This window comes from Heliangelus exortis, chromosome Z, assembly GCF_036169615.1.
Source record: "Heliangelus exortis chromosome Z, bHelExo1.hap1, whole genome shotgun sequence".
Taxonomy (NCBI): Eukaryota; Metazoa; Chordata; class Aves; order Apodiformes; family Trochilidae; genus Heliangelus; species Heliangelus exortis.
In genome coordinates, this window is record NC_092454.1 from 40,526,978 (window position 1) to 40,545,583 (window position 18,606).

Below are 18,606 nucleotides of genomic sequence, written 5' to 3' on the forward strand. Positions count from 1 at the left end.
GAATGTACCCTTTGGGGGATAGAGAGTTTTGTAGTTCTCTGTTAACAGTATGTGTTACTTTTCTGGTTTCTGGACCACTTTCCTTAATTCTGAAATATAGCTAGTATTAGCGATCATCTCATCTCGTTACAGCCTACCACTGTGGAACCTGAAGAACTACCATTTATTTTTTATTTAGGTATCCTTTAATATGGCCTTCATACTTCACAGAGTGGTAAAGCCCGCTGTCCCCTATCTAAGCATTTTAATATGGGATATCATTTGATACTTAAATAACCTACCTAAAAAATGCAAAGGACTGTAGAGAAAGCTATCTTGTGTCAACCTCCAGAAAAACCTCATACTTTAGACAATATGTCTGTTGAGCACAACAGTACCTCACCTTTATAAAAATTGACTTGCTTGTGGTGTACAGACTTCAAATTTTAAGAAGCATATGCTTTACTTGTCATTGCCATAGAGTGCCCTTTACAGGACTTGAAATTGGTGTCATCAACTGGAAGCAGCTTCCTACCTGCGGCAAGACTTATAATACTTTAAAAAATCTTCTACATTTTTTACTGTATTTTATGGTGGTTTGGATGAACAGTGTTTGATACAAAGATGTAAATTGTGTTATTGCCCACTACTAAATAATAACAACTCAAGAACCACTGAAAATCTCTGTGACTATCTTACTACTTGCTGCAGTTTTGGTCTCTTCTAGGACTTAAACCAGATTACATTTCCTATAGCTTCTTTTCAGGCAGACTGGTACCTTTGATTCTCATAGAAATACAAGAAGTATTTCCCCACCTTTCTATCTGATGCATCCCAACAGGTCCTTTCTGCCTTTCTTTATGTCTTTCTTCAATACTGTTTTCTCAGAGAGAAATTTTCTCTGCTATTCACACCTTTTAATACTTTGACAAACGCTTCCTGGCCCAGTCTGCCAGCCTGTTCCAACAAAACAATTTTCTAGCTTAATTTAAACTGACCTTGCCCCAAAATTCAAGGTTTTGTGTATTTACCTTAAGAAGAGAATTGTCTCTTTAGGCATTAGGAGTATCTGCAGCTCATCTTCATCCTGCTCTTGAGCTTAGGTGACCTCAGCTAATGCTGCTAGAATATTACCACTGCTATCAGCTCCTTCCCCACCTACAACTCCTGCACCTGGAAGCATACGTATTGTAATTTTCCTCAGATGTATCACTCTTTCCTGAAATCTCACTTGGTGGTTCCTTCCCTGCTGCTCAGAATTGTTTTTTTCATGCATAATGCCTCCCTGTAGCTCACTTCTCCAGGAACCTTAATAGTTCCTCAATAAATGCTGAACTGTTAAAAATAATCCTCCATATGTATACAGTTGAAATGACTGATGTGTGTTGACTATGCTCCCTCATTTGCTGGCAGCACTCTTTTTGCTAATCCCAGTATCACTCTTCCAACACATACAACTTCAAACTGGTGTTGGAGAAGGCTTGTTCTCCCTTCTGTTTGGATGTCTGAAACCTTTCTGTCTCATCTTCCCCGGGAACGACAATCTCTTGCTGTCTTTAGAGTTATCCATATGCATATGATTGTGGAAAAAGAGACCAGCCCCAGGAATGGGAGGCAACTAAGGTTCAGAGAGCACTGGAAGGCAGAAATGCTTTCCCAACCCCCCTGCAACAAATTAAGAACTTAATGCAAATCCACAGAACTGACCATTTGCCCGAGGCAGAGATCAGAAAAGGGCATTGTCATAACCAGCATCCCACATCCATGAAAAAAGCTGGGGTGTTGTCAAAAAGCTCAGTATCTGTGGCAGCTATAGCGTATTTTATCTGAAAAAGGTAATAAAAATAAATTTTAAATCTATCATATGTCCCACGCAAGGGCAATTACAGTAAATGACTCATTGTGCCTCAGAACTCTCTCAGCCCTGCAGATCTATAGCTGCTGCTGTGTAAATGAGAAAGTGCAGCCCATCTTTTCAGAAGCATACCAGCACACCAGCACACCAGCACTCCAGTTTTGTTCATCTTCCAGAATGAAACTAGTGAAAATGGGGACACTGTACTGCTGTGACACTTAGCTTATAACTTCTAACCTAATATAACACCTGTAGGGAAGCTGATTACAACCTTTTAACCTTTTCAAACATATGTGTTTAGCAATTTCCTGATTCTGCTGCCAGTTTGTAGGGGAGTGAGGAAACCTCTGTTTATGATTAACAGAGTACACTATGTTTCATTTTAATTAATGCTTATTTACTTGCTACAACCACCTTTTCTTTATAAAAGTTACCATTCACATACATGTCTTGCAGTGTTGCCCAGGAAATTGTATACAGTTTCCCATCACCCCATGTTTAGGGGGAACTTCTCACTGTATCAGAGTACTTTGAATGGCCATAATATCCTGGCAGTCTTTTGAGAGCTTTAACTTGCACTTTGTTGTTCTTGTTAAGACTAGTTAAAAATCAACATATAAAAATAACTTCATTTAAATTTAAGGGGTTTTTTTTATTTTTTATTTTTTTTTTTGCTGATGCTTGTCTCCTCCACCATACTGTATGGATAGTTAAGCGAGAATGCCACAAGAAAAGCTTTGATGAGAAAGGAGTTTGCAGTTTTGCTGGAAGACTGTGGATATCTCAGAGTTCCTTCAGATCCCTGAGTCTTGAAAGTCTTGTTTGAACTAGAGATTTTTCCCCAAACTTTCCCCAGGTACTAACATTATTTCTGGTGGCAGTCTTACATGTAAAGCTCTAGGCAAATTCCAGGATTTTTGCCTTTGAAAATCAGACTGGCATTATTGTCAAAGTGATAGAAAGAAGCCCACATTAGAGACTTGCTAATATAATTTTTTGAGTCAGTTGCTCCAAGAATTTAGCCTTTCCTGAAAATACCTTTAGAAACCACTATATACCATTGAAATCTCCTGGTAAAAGCACCACTAGAGCTTTTGTGACTCAGAAAACCCCACATTATTATGTGGGAGACAGGAAAAAAAAAAAAAGAGAAAAAAAAAAGAAAAAAAAAAAAAAGAGAAAAAGAAAAAAAAAAGGAGATTGGTAAAAATGCAGAACCGTGCAGCTGAGGATGCCACTTGAAACTGAAGATGAAATGCAGAAGCATCACTGATGTTGCTCCAAAGAGTATTCTGTGCAGAGATGAATGTGGAGTAAAAGTATTTTCCATATTTGTAAATACTGCTTTTTGGAGGAATGCCTTTGAATTATGAAAGAAATGGTAACTTCAGCTTATAGGAGGGTTCTTGTAGGTAAATGTTTAGCACACACAGTTAAGTCCAATCTAAGCAAACTTTTTATCAAAGTAGAAAAAAAATTCTATTCACCTTTCATTAGAAGCTACCAAAGAGGAGGATACTCCTGGTACTTAAAAACTTCCTCTCAGTCATCCAGTTTGTCAAGTTTTGAACAGTTATAAGATCTGACATTATTTAAAAATGTGAAATATTAATGTAGAAGGGGAGTGGGTTAGGTTAAGCTGGTTGCTATTTATATCAGTAGATATTACATATATATTTGCCAGTCAAGTTCTGACTGTTATAAGTCTTAATGGATTGAAAATAAGCAGATATGTTGCTTCTCTGTTTCTACAGTAGAGGCTGGATCCTAAAGAGGGTCTGTGAGACAGACTGGGTAGGGCACTAATAGTATAGAGGAACTCAAATGAACATGGTGTCCTAGCATGTCATCTATCCTGCAGGTTGCTAATTTCTGATCTTATTTAGGTTGATTTACTTAACCCAGAAAAGAAACATGTATAAATTATACATGTTTGAGAAATAACCTTCCACACACTGCTTCACCTATAAGTACGTGAGACCTTGAATTTGGAGAAAAAAAAGATTAATTTTCCATGTTTATTTCATTTAAGCTTTTTTTGGTACTTGTGATGCCAGCAATACTGCTAATTATTGCCATAATAAGCACAATAAAGTAAAACATTTCTGTGCACTGTCTAAAGAGGCAACAATTGCAGACCCACACAATACTCCTGGTATTCATTTAAACATTTCTTTCAGCCTTCCCTTTGCCGAAAATTTTATTGCAAGCTCTCCTACAGTAACCCCTCTCGGTTGTTTTACTCAGCGCCACTGTGGTCTTCCATGATTATTCTCTGTGGCATTCATTGAGACACCATAGGAACAGTCAGCAACCACTAATCAGCTATGCCTCACTGGAACTGGCTTTGCCAGGAAAAATTAACATCTTCATTTTATACCAGCAGAGCAGAGCAGCTCCCAGACAGCAAAGGCACTGCAAAGCCAAGACACCCTCCCCGCTCATGCTCCTGACCCTGTTCTGCTTCACCTACCCTCTTCCTAACCATAAGAAAGCACTGGGATTCCAGAAGTTACCACAGATTTCCTCTGGTTTTCTGTCTGGGTTGTTGATTCTTGAATTCTCTACAATGGCACTTTTGAAAATAATAATTTGCAATTTGACATTCCATGAGTATGTTTCCAAAAAGCCAACTCCTCTTTGTTACTGCCTGTACCCAGAGATGGCATAACTGTATTTCTAAATGACACTCCTGCCCCTCAGGGTCTTTATATCAACAGCTCTGCCTTGTTATGTCTTAAATAAAACAAAAATTGCTTCCTGACATCTGCCCAGCTGTTTTGTTTGTCTTTTTTGTTTTGTTTTTTTTTCTTCACTTTCTTCTTATGTACCCTGCAGTTGTTTTTCTCAGCATTGGAGGATATGTTATTTAGAATGATCAGAAAAAGTATGAGAAACATACATAGTACAAATTCCAGAGTCAAACTACATTTTGACTCAGAACTGTATTTTTAAAACATAGCAGGTTAAGCTTCAAACAAAAACAGCAAACCACCTACATAAAATTACTTTCACATTGGTACTGTAGGAACTGAACCTGAAAGACAGATTCCATATTGATTCATGGCTTTAAGCAATCCTTTTTCAGAGACATTCATATTTAGGTTTTTTTCACCTGATCATACTTGGCCTCAACATTACTAACATTTGCCCCAAACAGTTCAAGGAAGTCTTCAAATAAACAATTTTTGATCTGAGAAAATAAATTAAGAGAAAATATGAAAACTTTATTATCGTAAGGTTTATAGTTACAACTGTAAATGTATTTAAGTACCCTGAGACATTTCATATGTATATATATAGGTATTTTCTGGAAAGTAGTATAACAAGAGAAGTCAAACACTGAGCTTGACAGAAAAGGCTTGTGAAAGGAAAAAATGGTCTTGTTGGATTGTAGAAAAGCAATCTGTAAGTTGCAAAACCACCTCTGAGTACATCCCTAGCAGAAAATATTTTTCACAAGGATCTAGTGAAGCTGAGTTCTTAATATTATATCCTTAATCCCGTCTAATGAAATAAATCATAAAGTAAGTAACTTAAAGAATGTGTAATACAGCTGAGATGATGTTGAATTTCAATATTGGATTTTTACACATTGTAATTCTGAGAGATTTTAACTTTAAATTCAAAACTGTATAAAAACATTTCTGACTTTGAATTATTTACAAACTTAATTACCATTGAAAATGTGTTTATTAACACAAAGGAATATTAACTGCCATACACTGAATAAAAACTCCTTCAGTGACAAACAAACCAGAGTGTCAACTTCAGTTATGAAGAGTCAGTGATCTTTGTTGACAACTCTCTAGAAGACGTGCTTGTGGTTTGTTCTCTCTGATCATGCCTGGATACTCTAAAGCTAGTATATCTGGTTCAGAAAGCAATCATCCTTAGTCAGGTGGATATACAATTCCATTGGTCCCTAAAGCACCTTACTTTACCTGGCTAGGACATCTTTTTTCTATGGCAACCTCCAGCAATCTGTAGGGCCACCGCAACTTTTTAGTTGCTTGAAGTTGCTTTATCAAACTTGGTGCAAAACTAGTCTAGAGGGAAAGGAGCAGTAAATAATTGGCTTTAGGGCATTGTTGCACACATGCCTGCTGGTCTGCACTTAAACATCTTTTAGTGAAGCCGCGCAAGAGGCACAAAAGTTTAAGATTACATAAGTAATGGGTTGTGGCTTTTGAGTGGCTACAGACAGACTTCCATTGAAATTCAGAGGAATAAGTACAATAAAGGCCTGCCTTTTTGTATTTTTGTTCCTTTTCTTATACATGGGAAATCTGATTCTGTGATCATGCTGTTCTTGCTATTAATCTTCTGAAGAAGAATGATTGACAGCAGAGCAGATAAAAGTCTTTTGTGCTGGGCCAAAGGGTATTGATAATTAGAAAAAATTCCCTGCTACATTCTTACAAGCAAGCATTTATTAAGGAGAAAATGTAAAAAAACCCATAAAAATAATATTTCTAATTATTATGACAAACACTTTCCAACAGCATTTTACTCCGAGAAAAATTTTCCCATCACACTAACATTTAAGAGACCTGTGTTGATTGTGGGATGATATAATGGACAATTTGCTTTCTCACACTTTATAATCTGCTGAAGTAGAAGAGAAATCTGAGGGGAAGAAACAACCATTTCAAATCAATCCTTGTAAAATGGAGGTGCTAAACAGAGGTCTTTTTCTACACAGTACAACCTCAGGATGACAAAGAAGTTTAGTTAAGTAGGCTAAACGATGTTAAGTAGGCTATCTGTTGTAATAGTAACAGACTATATTCCTTACTCCTTTAGAATCCAGTCTAATTAAAAATTAGAGCTGACTGACCTTGCAGGACAAGGATCCAGGTTACACTCTTGAAGCTTTGGTTTTGGCTTGATATTTTCGGGGTAATAGTGACAGTACTGATCTGCTACTACCCGGTTGCTTCTCTGATCGAAACATTCAGCAGATGTCAATTGATAACCTGCAATACACAGTGGAAGAAATAACGTGATCTGGTGCTCTTTGTCTGTCAAGTGCATCTAAGTTCTGGCTTGAGTGAACTGAAAATATCAGGTTTTGGACATAACATCTGTTGTTTTAGTGAACAGACTGAAAACATCAACAGAAATTACATGTAGTAGGAACAAAAGTTAAGCATTGCGGACAAATAAAAACCCAGAAACCTAGAGAAAAAAAAAGAAAAACAAGGGCCAAGATTTCTTGGTCACCAAAACTCATGCACTCAGTTTCATTTCAGAAGACAAAGCTGCTCATGGGGACATAGGCAGATGGAGAAATCTTACTCAAAAGCAGGCCCAAATCCCATCAGCCCTTTTGTTTGGCAGCTGTAGCATTAAGTGCAGTCATGTGGCCCTAACAAGGTACTTTATGTACAGAAACTCCAGGTAGGATGCTAAAAAGATCTACAGGCTACTACCACTGTTGCTACATCACTCCGTTTTATTTAGATCTAAGCACATTAATTTTCAAATTTTTCACATTTTAAAAGTCCAAATCTCAGTGCAGCAGCTGGGACAGATGCTGCATGCAGCTACCTGCTTCTGGAAATTCATTACCTCCTCCACAGGATGCTGAACAAGGGAAAAAGTCTGTTTCCCTCCATCGGTGAATGATAGGCTGATAGAAGATAAACTGAACTGAACTGTCAGCAGCACCAGCATAGCGAATCTGAAAAATATATAATGCCAAAAATTGAACCTAATTTAAATAATATGAAGAAGAATTCTGCCACATGCATCCTGTCACTTTGAGACATCTTGCAGGTACATGAAACACCGAAGATACTTCACAATAGGAAAATAAAATGCACAAAACAAAGTGGCAAATTCTTGACTGCAAAACACAATAAAACAAATTTCCAGGCATAACTTGTGGCATATCTGACCATTCTGAGACCACATTCTGAAACAATGAAGGGATGGTAAATGCAAGTTTAGTCCAACTTAATAATCTTATGGCGACAGGGAGGTTATTGACTGATCTTCATTGCATCAGAAAAATCACCACCACCTGCTGTCCCTGACAAATTAACATGGATTTAGATCTTTAACACTTTCGAAACACCTTCTGAGACCATGTATTTTATATTAGATAGCTACAGAGGCCTGTTCTGTGTGAAATAAAAAAGTATAAACATTCTAATTAATATTTGTTTGTTTCTAAGATAGAGAATCTTTTTCATTCTTCTTTGTGGTATTATCATTATTATGAGGCTATCCATCTGCATAATTTATTTTGTCTGCAAAAATGCTCCTTTCAGTCTTAAGTGTGAACTCTTGGCTGGAGCAAAGTGCATGACTGCAGAACACTCTTTAGAGTCTAAAAATCCTGTCAGATTCTAAGCCAACTGAGCTTCACTATGCTCCCAGTACTTTGTGTGCTGAATGGAATTACCATTTAAGCAAGAGTCTGCAGTGCAAGGAATGCAATAAGACAAGAGGATTCCGCTAATAGACCAGGAACCTTTTTGGTGAACAGCTGGGAAGAGAAATGTAACAGTGCTGCTCCTAAAAGACTCTCCTATTTGGCTATGTGTCCTAGGACATTATTTTTTGATGTTGCTTATGCATCTCTGCATTAATGGCATGATGCTATCAGAAACAAGAAACTGCCAAATCATAATTAACTAGAAAAGATATAACCTTCTTCAAATCAGTACCTCTGATTTGTTCTCTGCTCTACAAAAAGGATGCAGACATGCTGGAGAGGGTCCAGAGAAGAGCAAAGGGGATGATCAGAGGACTAGAGCACCTGTCATATGAGGAGAGGGTGAAAAAACTGGGTGTGTTCAGCCTTGAGAAGAGAAGGCTTAAGGGTGACCTTATTACAATGTTCAAGTACTTAAAGGGGGGCTACAAAGAAGATGGAGACTCCCTGTTTATGAGGAATCACATTGACAAGACAATGGGCAATGGGCATAAGTTGCTCCTGGGGAGATTCTGATTGGACATAAATGTTACATTTTTCACAGTGACACATTGGAATGGTCTCTCAGGGCAAGTGGTGCATCCCCTCACTTCAGCAAGTTTTAAGTCTCAGCTCAATGGGGTTCTGAGACATCTCATATAAACAATAATATTAGAAGGGTTGGACCAGATGATATATGAGGTCCCTTCTAATCTGCCATTCTATGGTTATATGATTCTGTGATTGATTCTGATCTTAATAGCAATCCTCCCTGTGTGGTGTTTGTTTTTCCCACAGCTTAAAATGTTCCAGCATTGCCTCATTTTTCTTTTTCCATGTTTTGAAAAAGTTACCTTATTTTGGAAAAAACCTTTTTTTCTATCTGCTTTTCCTTTTCTCTCTTTCTGAACACTAAAAGGCACTTTCAAAGAGTAGACTGTGAAACAGAAGCAAAAATGCGACAAATTGAGCTGAACATGTAATCCGTGTTGTTTGTTTTGTTTTCCCCTGTAGATGGACAGAAACATGATTACAAATCAGAGTGTATCGTGTGGAGAAAGAAGAAGGCAAAATTACTGCAGGATATGTTGATGGCTGTAAGAGATCTGGCCCTCAGAGACTAAGGCTGCCCTTTTCTAATTAGAGTAAACAGTGACATAAATTCCCAAGAGGAGAAAAAAAATACAGCTGTAGCAATTCAGTTTCTTTCAGTTCAGCAAATGGGAGGCCTTTTGCATGGATTAATATCATTTAAGTCTGTGTGTCAGAAACAGGATATCGAATTCCTTTTGTGGGGATAGTGCATTAATCATACACTTCAGAAGAGCATTTCTGGGCTCATGTAAGCCTCATGAACTCCTGGGAAAAGTGTTCTATTGTGCTGGAAGACATCTGGGGAGGTCTTCGATCTGAATGTGCAGAAAAAGTGTTCACTGGGGAGAATTCTGCTCTTTGTTTTTAAGGATCATCAGTGACTCTTAGAACAACTAAGCAGTAAGGTCTTCAGTGAATCATAAAGAACAGACTGAGAGCTTGTACTAAGTCTAGTATAAAAAAAAGGAAGGAAAAAGAATTCACATTAAAAAAAATAGGAAGACAGAAGAGTTCCTCTCCCTGCAGACTATTCCTTCATGTCTGAAGAATCATCCGTCTGTTTTGACACAGAGAAAAGACAGACGAATATCTTTTGCAGCCTAATGTGGAAGCCACTTATAATACATACACACATAATGACAACATAGGTAGGAAAGAACTGCTATGAGTCACAGCCCAAAGCTAAAATGATACAAACCAAGCAAATGAAAAAAGCAGACACAGTATTGTATATTTTTTTAAGGAGTACTGTAAGTGGAGCAGGAATATGGTATATGGTGATTCCACATAGCAAAAGTTTTATTTTGTTTTACAGTTTATTAAAGCTAAGATCTTGATCCAGGAGAAAACACCAGTGGCTGCTTGATCCTTGCAAAACTGAAAATGAGACCAGAAAACTAAATGCTTTAAGATATGTCCTGGTTTTACTGCAGAGTGCCAACTTGCACACATTGAAACACTCAGCTCTGGAGTATGGTGAAATTCTTTACCCTTGCAGTATTTGCAAGTCCCAGCTAGCTATGAGAACTGCCAGAACTTCAAAAAGAGGGGGTCAATACTTGAGAAACTTTAGATAGTCCTCTAACTAACACTGAGTTATTGGACTTATCCTTTTAAAATTTATTAACAGAAGAAGTTCTCAGCTCTTGCAGAGCACCCAGCCCTTGATTTCTTCACTGCAACCCCTCTGGAGAGCATCCTTGACTTCCTTTAGGCTTCAGGAGAATTCAGGGAATTCCAAACATTAGAGTAGCCCCAACTACTTTGTAAGACCCAAAGAGTTACATAAGATATCACTTTAACCAACTAGAAAGGGGTTAGTTAAAATTACCAGTATTTTTTTAAGTACGTCAGATTAACGGTAATACCTCTCCAGAACCAAACAGCACCCACACAGTAGTTTCGAATCGTGTACTCTTTGAAGAGTACTGAAATGTACACCTTGTGTGATCACCTTTAGTCTATTTTCATGAACAAGCTATTGTTTAAACCACAGGAAAACAGAAAATTCTAACAACATTTTAAGAAGGAGCTTCATGAGAAATGAATGAAGCCACAGACCAAGAACCTCTCTCTCTCTGTTATGGGATCAGTAGGTAGAATAACATTAAAGAGAACATATATATGGTACCTGAGAAGAGTGTTGATTTCCAAGGCTTGTGCTTTGCTTTGCCAGAGATTTACAAGGGACACAGATAAAGGTAGGTAAGGTATCAGTTTACTTCTAGATCTCTCTCCAAACGTCCCAGCTAAAGTTCATAACTCAAGAAGACTGTATCATGCACTGATGACTGGCTAACAGAATGGTCCTAAAACCTGTCCTTCCTTACAATTGACAAAGGACCTGTGGAATTTCTCAGGGATATGTGCTGGGGAATAAGTTGTTAGCAAGACCCCCAGATGAACAGGATAAAGGGCAAACCATGACCTGAATAAGTTTGCTAATGAAAAGGAATTATAAATGGTAGCTAAAAATGAAACTGTCCCTGAAAACATTCAAAATTTTGGCAGGCTGAATACATGTTCAGTAAAAAGAAAAAATGCCAATGGGAGAAAAAATTAACTATGTATGCTAATTATACATGAAAATGTCTTTTATGCTAGCTGCTGCTATTCAGAATGGTAACAGAGTCATTATAGGCTTTCCTCTGAAAATATCAGCTGAGTGTGCAGCAACAGTTAAAAAGAGAAATGCAATATTACAGAGAAGAAGGAAAAAGGAGAGGACGCTAACAGCCAAGCAGAATACATTAGTGTCCAGATCATTATGTAGTTCCTTAACATATATATTATATATAAACCCTTAATCTCTTAATATTTAAAAAATAAACAATTTCATTACATTTTATAAAACTACATTTGCTTTACCAGGAAATTAATATTTACACTTATACATCTAGTTATATATAGAACAGATCTAAGGCAGCACTGGTTTCTACTCCAAACCCACCCCAAGTCCAGATGACATTCTTTGCTAGACCTTGTTTTTAACCCACTGGTCTTTGCTGCCTCACAAACAGCTTGCCTGAGACAAACAGCTAAGGCCTGTAAAATGGTCCCTAACAGGCTGTGCTTTGTCAGCCCTGTCTCTTCACTGACAATCCCTTCTGACTCTTTCAGTAAGACTGTAACTCAGATGGGTCAGACTTGTAGTGCTGATTGCTTTAAATAGTTGACCAGTGATGACTGCTGCCCAGGGAGGTGGTCGAGCCACCACCCCTAGCGGTGTTCATCCCTCAAGGTTTCTTGCAATTCTGAAGCAATCCATATCACAAAAAAAAAAACCCTTAGCCATCAGCTCCCACACTGAATTTCTACTTCCAAATTATGTCCAAGTATCTAACTTGGCCTCTCTAAGTAGGAGCATTTAGGGTTAACTGAAAAGGATTAAAAGAGTTATTCTGGAGACAATGCTCCAAAAAATAGAGTTCTGCTGCATAGAATAGTTTTGACTGGAGGTGGGCATTAAAGATCATCTAGTTCTAACCTTCCTGACATAGGAAGGGACACCTTGATTAGATTCCTCAAAGCCCCATCCAGCTTGGCCTTGAACACTTCCAAGGAGGGGGCATCCACAATTTCTCTGGGCAATCTGTGCCAGTGTTCCTCAAAGGGAATAATTTCTTCCTAATATCTAATCTAAATCTACTCTCTTTAGCTCAATACCATTACCCCTCATCATACCACTACATTTACAAATACAAATTCCTCTATATCCATTTGAGGAAAAAGATGCTTTGTCCCAGGAAAGTAATCTTGACACCTAGAGGGATCCCACTTTGTATAGAAAACTTGCTAATGTTAAAAAGAAGCCTTACATCCGGGTTGTGGGGTTTTTTTGTTTATTTGGGTTTTGTTTGTTTGGGTTGGTTTTTTGGTTTTTGTGTGTTTGGTTTTTTTGTTTGGTTGATTTTTTGTTTTTAATAAGTACTTTACTTTCACAAGCTGAAAACAGAATAGTCATTCCTATATGAAGCAGGGAAAGCTGTTTCCAAATCTGACATAACTGAAAGGCATGCATTTATTTTAGTACCCCTGTATTAGCCTTATTTGTTAGTACACTCTTATATCCAACAAAACCTAATGAAATATTGTGAAGCCAAAATTTTTTTCTAGAAAAGTAGTTAAATAGTATCACATAACACCCTTGTTGCGTGAAGTAGTATCTTATATAGTTGTTTATTAAAAAAAAAAACCTAATTGTGATCCATATGCAAGGAATATTTAGGTGTTCAATCTTAGGCAAAATCTAACCTTAACCTTAGAAAAAGATCCTTCAACTGTGAATAGGTGATTTTTTTGGTGGGTTTTATTATATCTACTGAAGACAAAGATATGACAATAAACTAACATCTTCTGAGTCATGCTGCTTTGACTTTCAAAAGCTGCAAACACAATTTAACTCAGCAGTATCTGCTCTGCCCATGCCTAGACAGCTTGTACGCCCACATTGGTCAGTCATTCATCACACAGGTAAGGCACTGCCTTTGAGAGGAAATGCAAGCACCAAGGGATAAAGATATTTTCCCTCTCACTAAAGGTAACACTGGAAATACCAGGAACACAGTCCAATCTGCCTGTTACCATTTCAGGGCCTTTGGTCTACATGACCAGCTGTGACCAACAGGTATGTTCTAACTGATCAGGCTGCCTTAAATCCATAGGCAGCACAAATCGTGCAAAGTGAGCAATACTGTTTACAATGCAGTGATGTTCATCATCTGGATATCATCTGTAATACAGGTAAAATTGTTCTAGACATTTCAAATTGACCAGCATCTGTTTTATGAAAGTATTTGCAATCTGACCTTCAAAGATAAAATAATACACTCTTTAGGCTTCCTCTTGTGAATCGGTCCCCATAATTTCAGCTTGCTTTTTTCTGCTATTAATGTACCAAGATGGGTAGTGGCCAGTCTACAGGGTTCTGCTGCTTCTCCAGCTAACCCATTCCAGCCAACTTCAGCCCAGCTTAACCCAACTCAATCACTTACTGTATTTTCCAGTTTGCTGTTCAAACTTCTAGCTGTCATCAACTCCAGGTTAAAAAAAATGTAATCTACCTCTAGGGCTTATGGTGAAAAATTTATGTAGTCCTGGACATGATACAGGTTTTACAGCTTTACAGCTGAAATTCTTCAAGATCCTTGGTCCTACTGGAAAAGGATTTATTTTATTGTAATTCCCAACTGTTTTTGTATGTGTGTTTTCCTATAGAATGCGTGCATTGCTTCCAGCAATGTGTTTCATATTACCTGGAAGAACAGAAACACTCTAATGGGAGGAAACAATTGTTATTCTTATTGTCAGCAAAACACAAAGCAGAACTTCAAAATGACACCATGACTTCTCAAGTAAAGTCATACCATCTATTTTGGAATCTAATTCTCCACTCCCTTACAGTCTTCTGTGCAATTACACTGATATAAATGCCACAAAAATATGGGATACAGATACAGATTTTCTTTACTGTCACAGGCAAGATGAATGTCCTTATCTTATATGTACCTCAGAAGCACATACAGAGGTAAAATTCCTATTCTTGTAATGAGTTAAGCTTTTCTCTTTAGGATACACACTGATGCCTTTCTTGGCATAAAGTCAGTCTCTTTCCCGAGGAGTGTCCAGATATTTAGCTATAAAGGATATTATGTAGAGTACAAGAGCTAGCCTGAATGATGCTTTGTGGTAAACATCTACTGGGTAGTTAAGATCTAGAAAAATCCACTTCATCTTTCTAATGCATCTTATCTTACTTTATGTTAATGGCATCCTGGCCTGTATCAGGAACAGCGTGGCCAGCAGGTCCAAGGAAGTGATTCTGCCCCTGTACTCAGCGCTGGTGAGGCCACACCTCGAGTCCTGTGTCCAGTTCCGGGCCCCTCAGTTCAGGAAGGACATTGAGGTCCTGGAGCAGGTCCAAAGGAGGGCAACCAGGCTGGTGAAGGGACTCGAGCACAGATCCTATGAGGAGAGGCTGAGGGAGCTGGGGCTGTTCAGCCTGGAGAAGAGGAGGCTCAGAGGAGACCTCATCACTCTCTACAACTCCCTGAAAGGAGGGTGTAGCCAGGTGGAGGTTGCTCTCTTTTCCCAGGCAACCCTCAGCAAGACAAGAGGGCACGGTCGCAAGTTGTGTCGGGGGAGGTTTAGGTTGGACATTAGAAAGAATTTCTTTACTGAGAGGGTGATCAGACATTGGAATGGGCTGCCCCGGGAAGTGGCGGATTCTCCATCCCTGGAGATATTTAAAAAGAGACTGGATGTGGCACTCAGTGCCATGGTCTGGTAACTGCAGCAGAGTGGATCAAGGGTTGGACTTGATGATCTCTGAGGTCCCTTCCAACCCAGCCAATTCTATGATTCTATGATTCTATGTTGCTCACATCTTATTTTAGTTTATGTTGCTCTAAGAAGTCAATGACGAGTGAGTCTCACCTTGACAGTGAAGTCTGCACTGAGAGGCCCAGATATTCTTAGTATCTCCTTGTCAGGGAATTTCTGGAAGTCAATGCTGGTATTGTCCATCAGGAAGGAGCCTGTGGAGCTGAGGCTGTTTTCACTCTTCACACCTTGGAGAGTCTTGGTTTCCAAATCTGGCAAATACAAGCAAATTAAGAGGAAATTTGAGTGTTACAATTTAAAGTGAGAGTAACTGAGAGCAGAAAAAGAAAAACAACTCCAAAAGAGTTCCAGATTCCTGAATGCAGATTTGACTTCTCAATTTCTCAAGTCTTCTCAACTGCAGTGATACTGCAACTTCTTTTTTTCTTTTCTTCAATTTATTCACATTCCCTTTCTTTTTTCTCCTCATCTGCTTTATGGCTTTGTGCAGCCCTTAGGTTTCTACCTCTCCATTAACCTTCTCACCCACAGGTCATGGTTTCCCTCTCTTCCAGACATATTCACCCATTCCTAATTAGGCACATTTGCTGTCATTTAACTCACTCTCAGTATGTCACGCTTCTATGCAGAGCATGACTCAGACCTTCCCCCATGAGTGCTGGCTTTGTTAAGTTGCTGTTGCCTCTTTCAGTTCAAAGGTGGGTCACTAACCACATGTTGATGTGGTAGTCAATTAGCTGAAAGCAAGACATCCAGGATAGAAAGCTCAGTAGAACAGCAATTCTGCCTCTCTCCAGAAGTGGCCTGATCTACCCCAGCAGAGCTGGAAGGGAAGGTGAGTGCTGAACTCCCCTGAGCTCCCCTTCTGTCTATGCATTCACAGCTCCACAAAAGTGGGCATCATTTCAGACACTATTTGGTAGCAGATACTTCTTATTGTTAAATCAAAAACCCGCCCATATAAAAAGATTAATAAATGGAAATAACAAGTCAGAAAGTAGATTATTCCACCATCTAGCTAACCTCCCTACCAACTCCAGATTAGGGTTCACAGCTGTTCACCAGTAACTGTTTCTTGCTATTTCAAAGTGATTACACACTTCACCACGAAGGACTGCAATGCTGTAATTCCCCCATATGTATTTGTAAAATTATGCACATTATGTCCCACACAGAGAAGCAGCTAAGGCAAAATCTGAATAGAGACATACTATTATTCTGTGATGGAACAATATTTTCAGAGACAGTAAATAAGATAATTGTTTATATTAGCACGTATTAAATTGTTAATTAGGGGAAAGTGGATAATTGCAGTAATTAGACCTTTTGTAAGGATAGCTCATGGGAATTAATTAATGAAGGAAGTTGCTGAGGCAGTATACTAAGAATTTTCTATGTATTCACAAATTCTGTGGTTTTCAGTGAGAGTAGTCTCTTCCTTTGTGATGCACTTGACCATATATTTATTTCTGGACTAGGCTGTGTGCATCAGGGATAAAGACATTTTTAAGACTTGTGTATACATAATCGTCCTCCTGCTGACTTCTCCCACAACCAAAGTTCACAGGGCAAAGCACTCACTCCCCCCCCAGCTGATTGTAGCTCATATATATAGAAGATCCTTTGATGGGTGAACAGAGAGATTCATGGAGACATCTGAAATAAGAAAGAGAGGTATTTGGACTTATTTGTGTTTACACAGCGCAGTTAATCTAAATCTTAACCAGCGACTCAGGCAGACCTTGCTGATTTAAATCTTTTTTTGTCCTGAAATGTGATATGGCCTGAGTGAAGACAGCTTTAGCTGACTCTCTCCTGCTAAGAATCTCATTTCTCTCTATGCTGTTTTCTAGATCAATTTCACTGGAAAATGAGTAAAAGTACAAAATTCTTCTTGGAAGAGGACATCTATACTGGTAAGGAAGACAGGATAGAAAGGAAGAGTGTATTTTCCCATTTGCTGGGGAAATAATAACACCCATAGTGGAGCAGCTCAGGAGTACCAGAAGGGCCACTTACAACTGAAGTATGGCAGCATTTGAACTATTACAAAAAGCATAATATTTTTTCTTAGTTTGTAACTTGTAATCTTCTAGTCTTTATTCACAGCTTTACATCTGATAAAACACTCTTTATTTTGCCATGAAATATAAGTTCTTTGTGTGAAAGAAATCTTGGGAGAGTGGGAATGATTTGATATTTCACTTCCTTGCTGACACTAGTTTTTGCATCTACACTGACAAGCACAGAGAACTTTAACTGGTCTGTGCTGAGTGAAAGTCTTATTATCTTTTGGAAAAGGAAAAGGGGCATCCCACTTTTTTTACAGTACTTTGTGTTTCTGACAGATTATGCAGTACAATTTGTGTCTTTTTCTGACTAAATTCCATTTATCAATACCCCAGTGTTCACTTGCTGCTTATGGAAAAAACAAGAAACTTTTGAGTAGCTAAGTAGGTGAGAAAGACGGATGCAAAGATTTTCTGTTACTGAAAGAAATGGATTTGCCTTCATCTCTCCCATCTTATTCTTAAATTCAGAGATACTTTTCACGAAGAACAGCCACTGGGATACATAGTTCCCTGTCAGATAAAGCAGGGAAGTGTTATAGCTACGAAGTGATTGGCTAGCAGAACTCAGTGAGATTAACATCTTGGAGCAATATCTCTACTATGGAGCATGGTTTGATTTCTACGTGCTGTCTCTGATCTTTAGACTGTGATTTGGTGGGTGGGTGTGCACGCACGTGTGTGTATGTGCATCTACAGGCTTGAGAAAGATTATTGTAACAGGAACGTTTGTTAAAGTCATGAGCAGCTTGATGGATAAGATCAGCTGTAGGGAAGCTTATGTTCAACAGTCCTCAGTATTTCTTCACTCAGTGGGATAGGTTTTATTAATTTTAAACAAAAGCACTTGGCACCAAGAGAGCCAGCCAAAGGATAAGCAAACAGAAATTACTGAAAAATAATGGAGAGGCAAAGGATTCTGCAATGCTGACCCAGCTCTGCTCTGAAAAGAGTGCATACTACTGATTTAACAGGGTTACAATAGCTTCTGAGGGCAGGACTCATCCCTGTGTTGAAATCAGTGATCTGAGAGAGGGAAACCAGACACCAAAGTATAAACAGAGCACTGCAGGTTAGCAAGGCTTTCTTAAACAAATGTACACTAACTTCTTCTACTTACATAAATGATCGGGTCCTTTCAGCACGAGGCGAACTTGCCTGCTTCCATATGGAATAGCAACCACTGTGTCATCCACTGTGGGAAAGCAAAAATACATGGAGTAAATAAACAAAGAAATTCTCATCTGTTTTCAAATAAGCAGTGAAATAGGCACTTACAAGGCAGTCAAAAGAAAAGCTTTTTGACCAATTAAACAACGCTTTGAATTATGAGAGAACAATTT

At 38.4% G+C, this 18,606-nt stretch overlaps 1 protein-coding gene across 5 annotated transcripts in view; it reads right to left on the reverse strand.

Annotated features, from left to right (window-relative positions):
* The window catches only part of ADAMTSL1 (ADAMTS like 1), a 405,610-nt gene that overhangs the window by 92,263 nt on the left and 294,741 nt on the right, over window positions 1-18,606 (reverse strand). For all 5 annotated transcript variants that reach the window (XM_071730006.1, XM_071730003.1, XM_071730005.1 and 2 more), the window contains 4 exons: window positions 18,384-18,458; window positions 15,288-15,445; window positions 7,409-7,520; window positions 6,675-6,813 (listed from right to left, as the gene is read on the reverse strand). In XM_071730006.1, coding sequence (XP_071586107.1) covers window positions 6,675-6,813; window positions 7,409-7,520; window positions 15,288-15,445; window positions 18,384-18,458 — 484 coding nt within the window. The remainder of the gene's footprint in view (window positions 1-6,674; window positions 6,814-7,408; window positions 7,521-15,287; window positions 15,446-18,383; window positions 18,459-18,606) is intronic.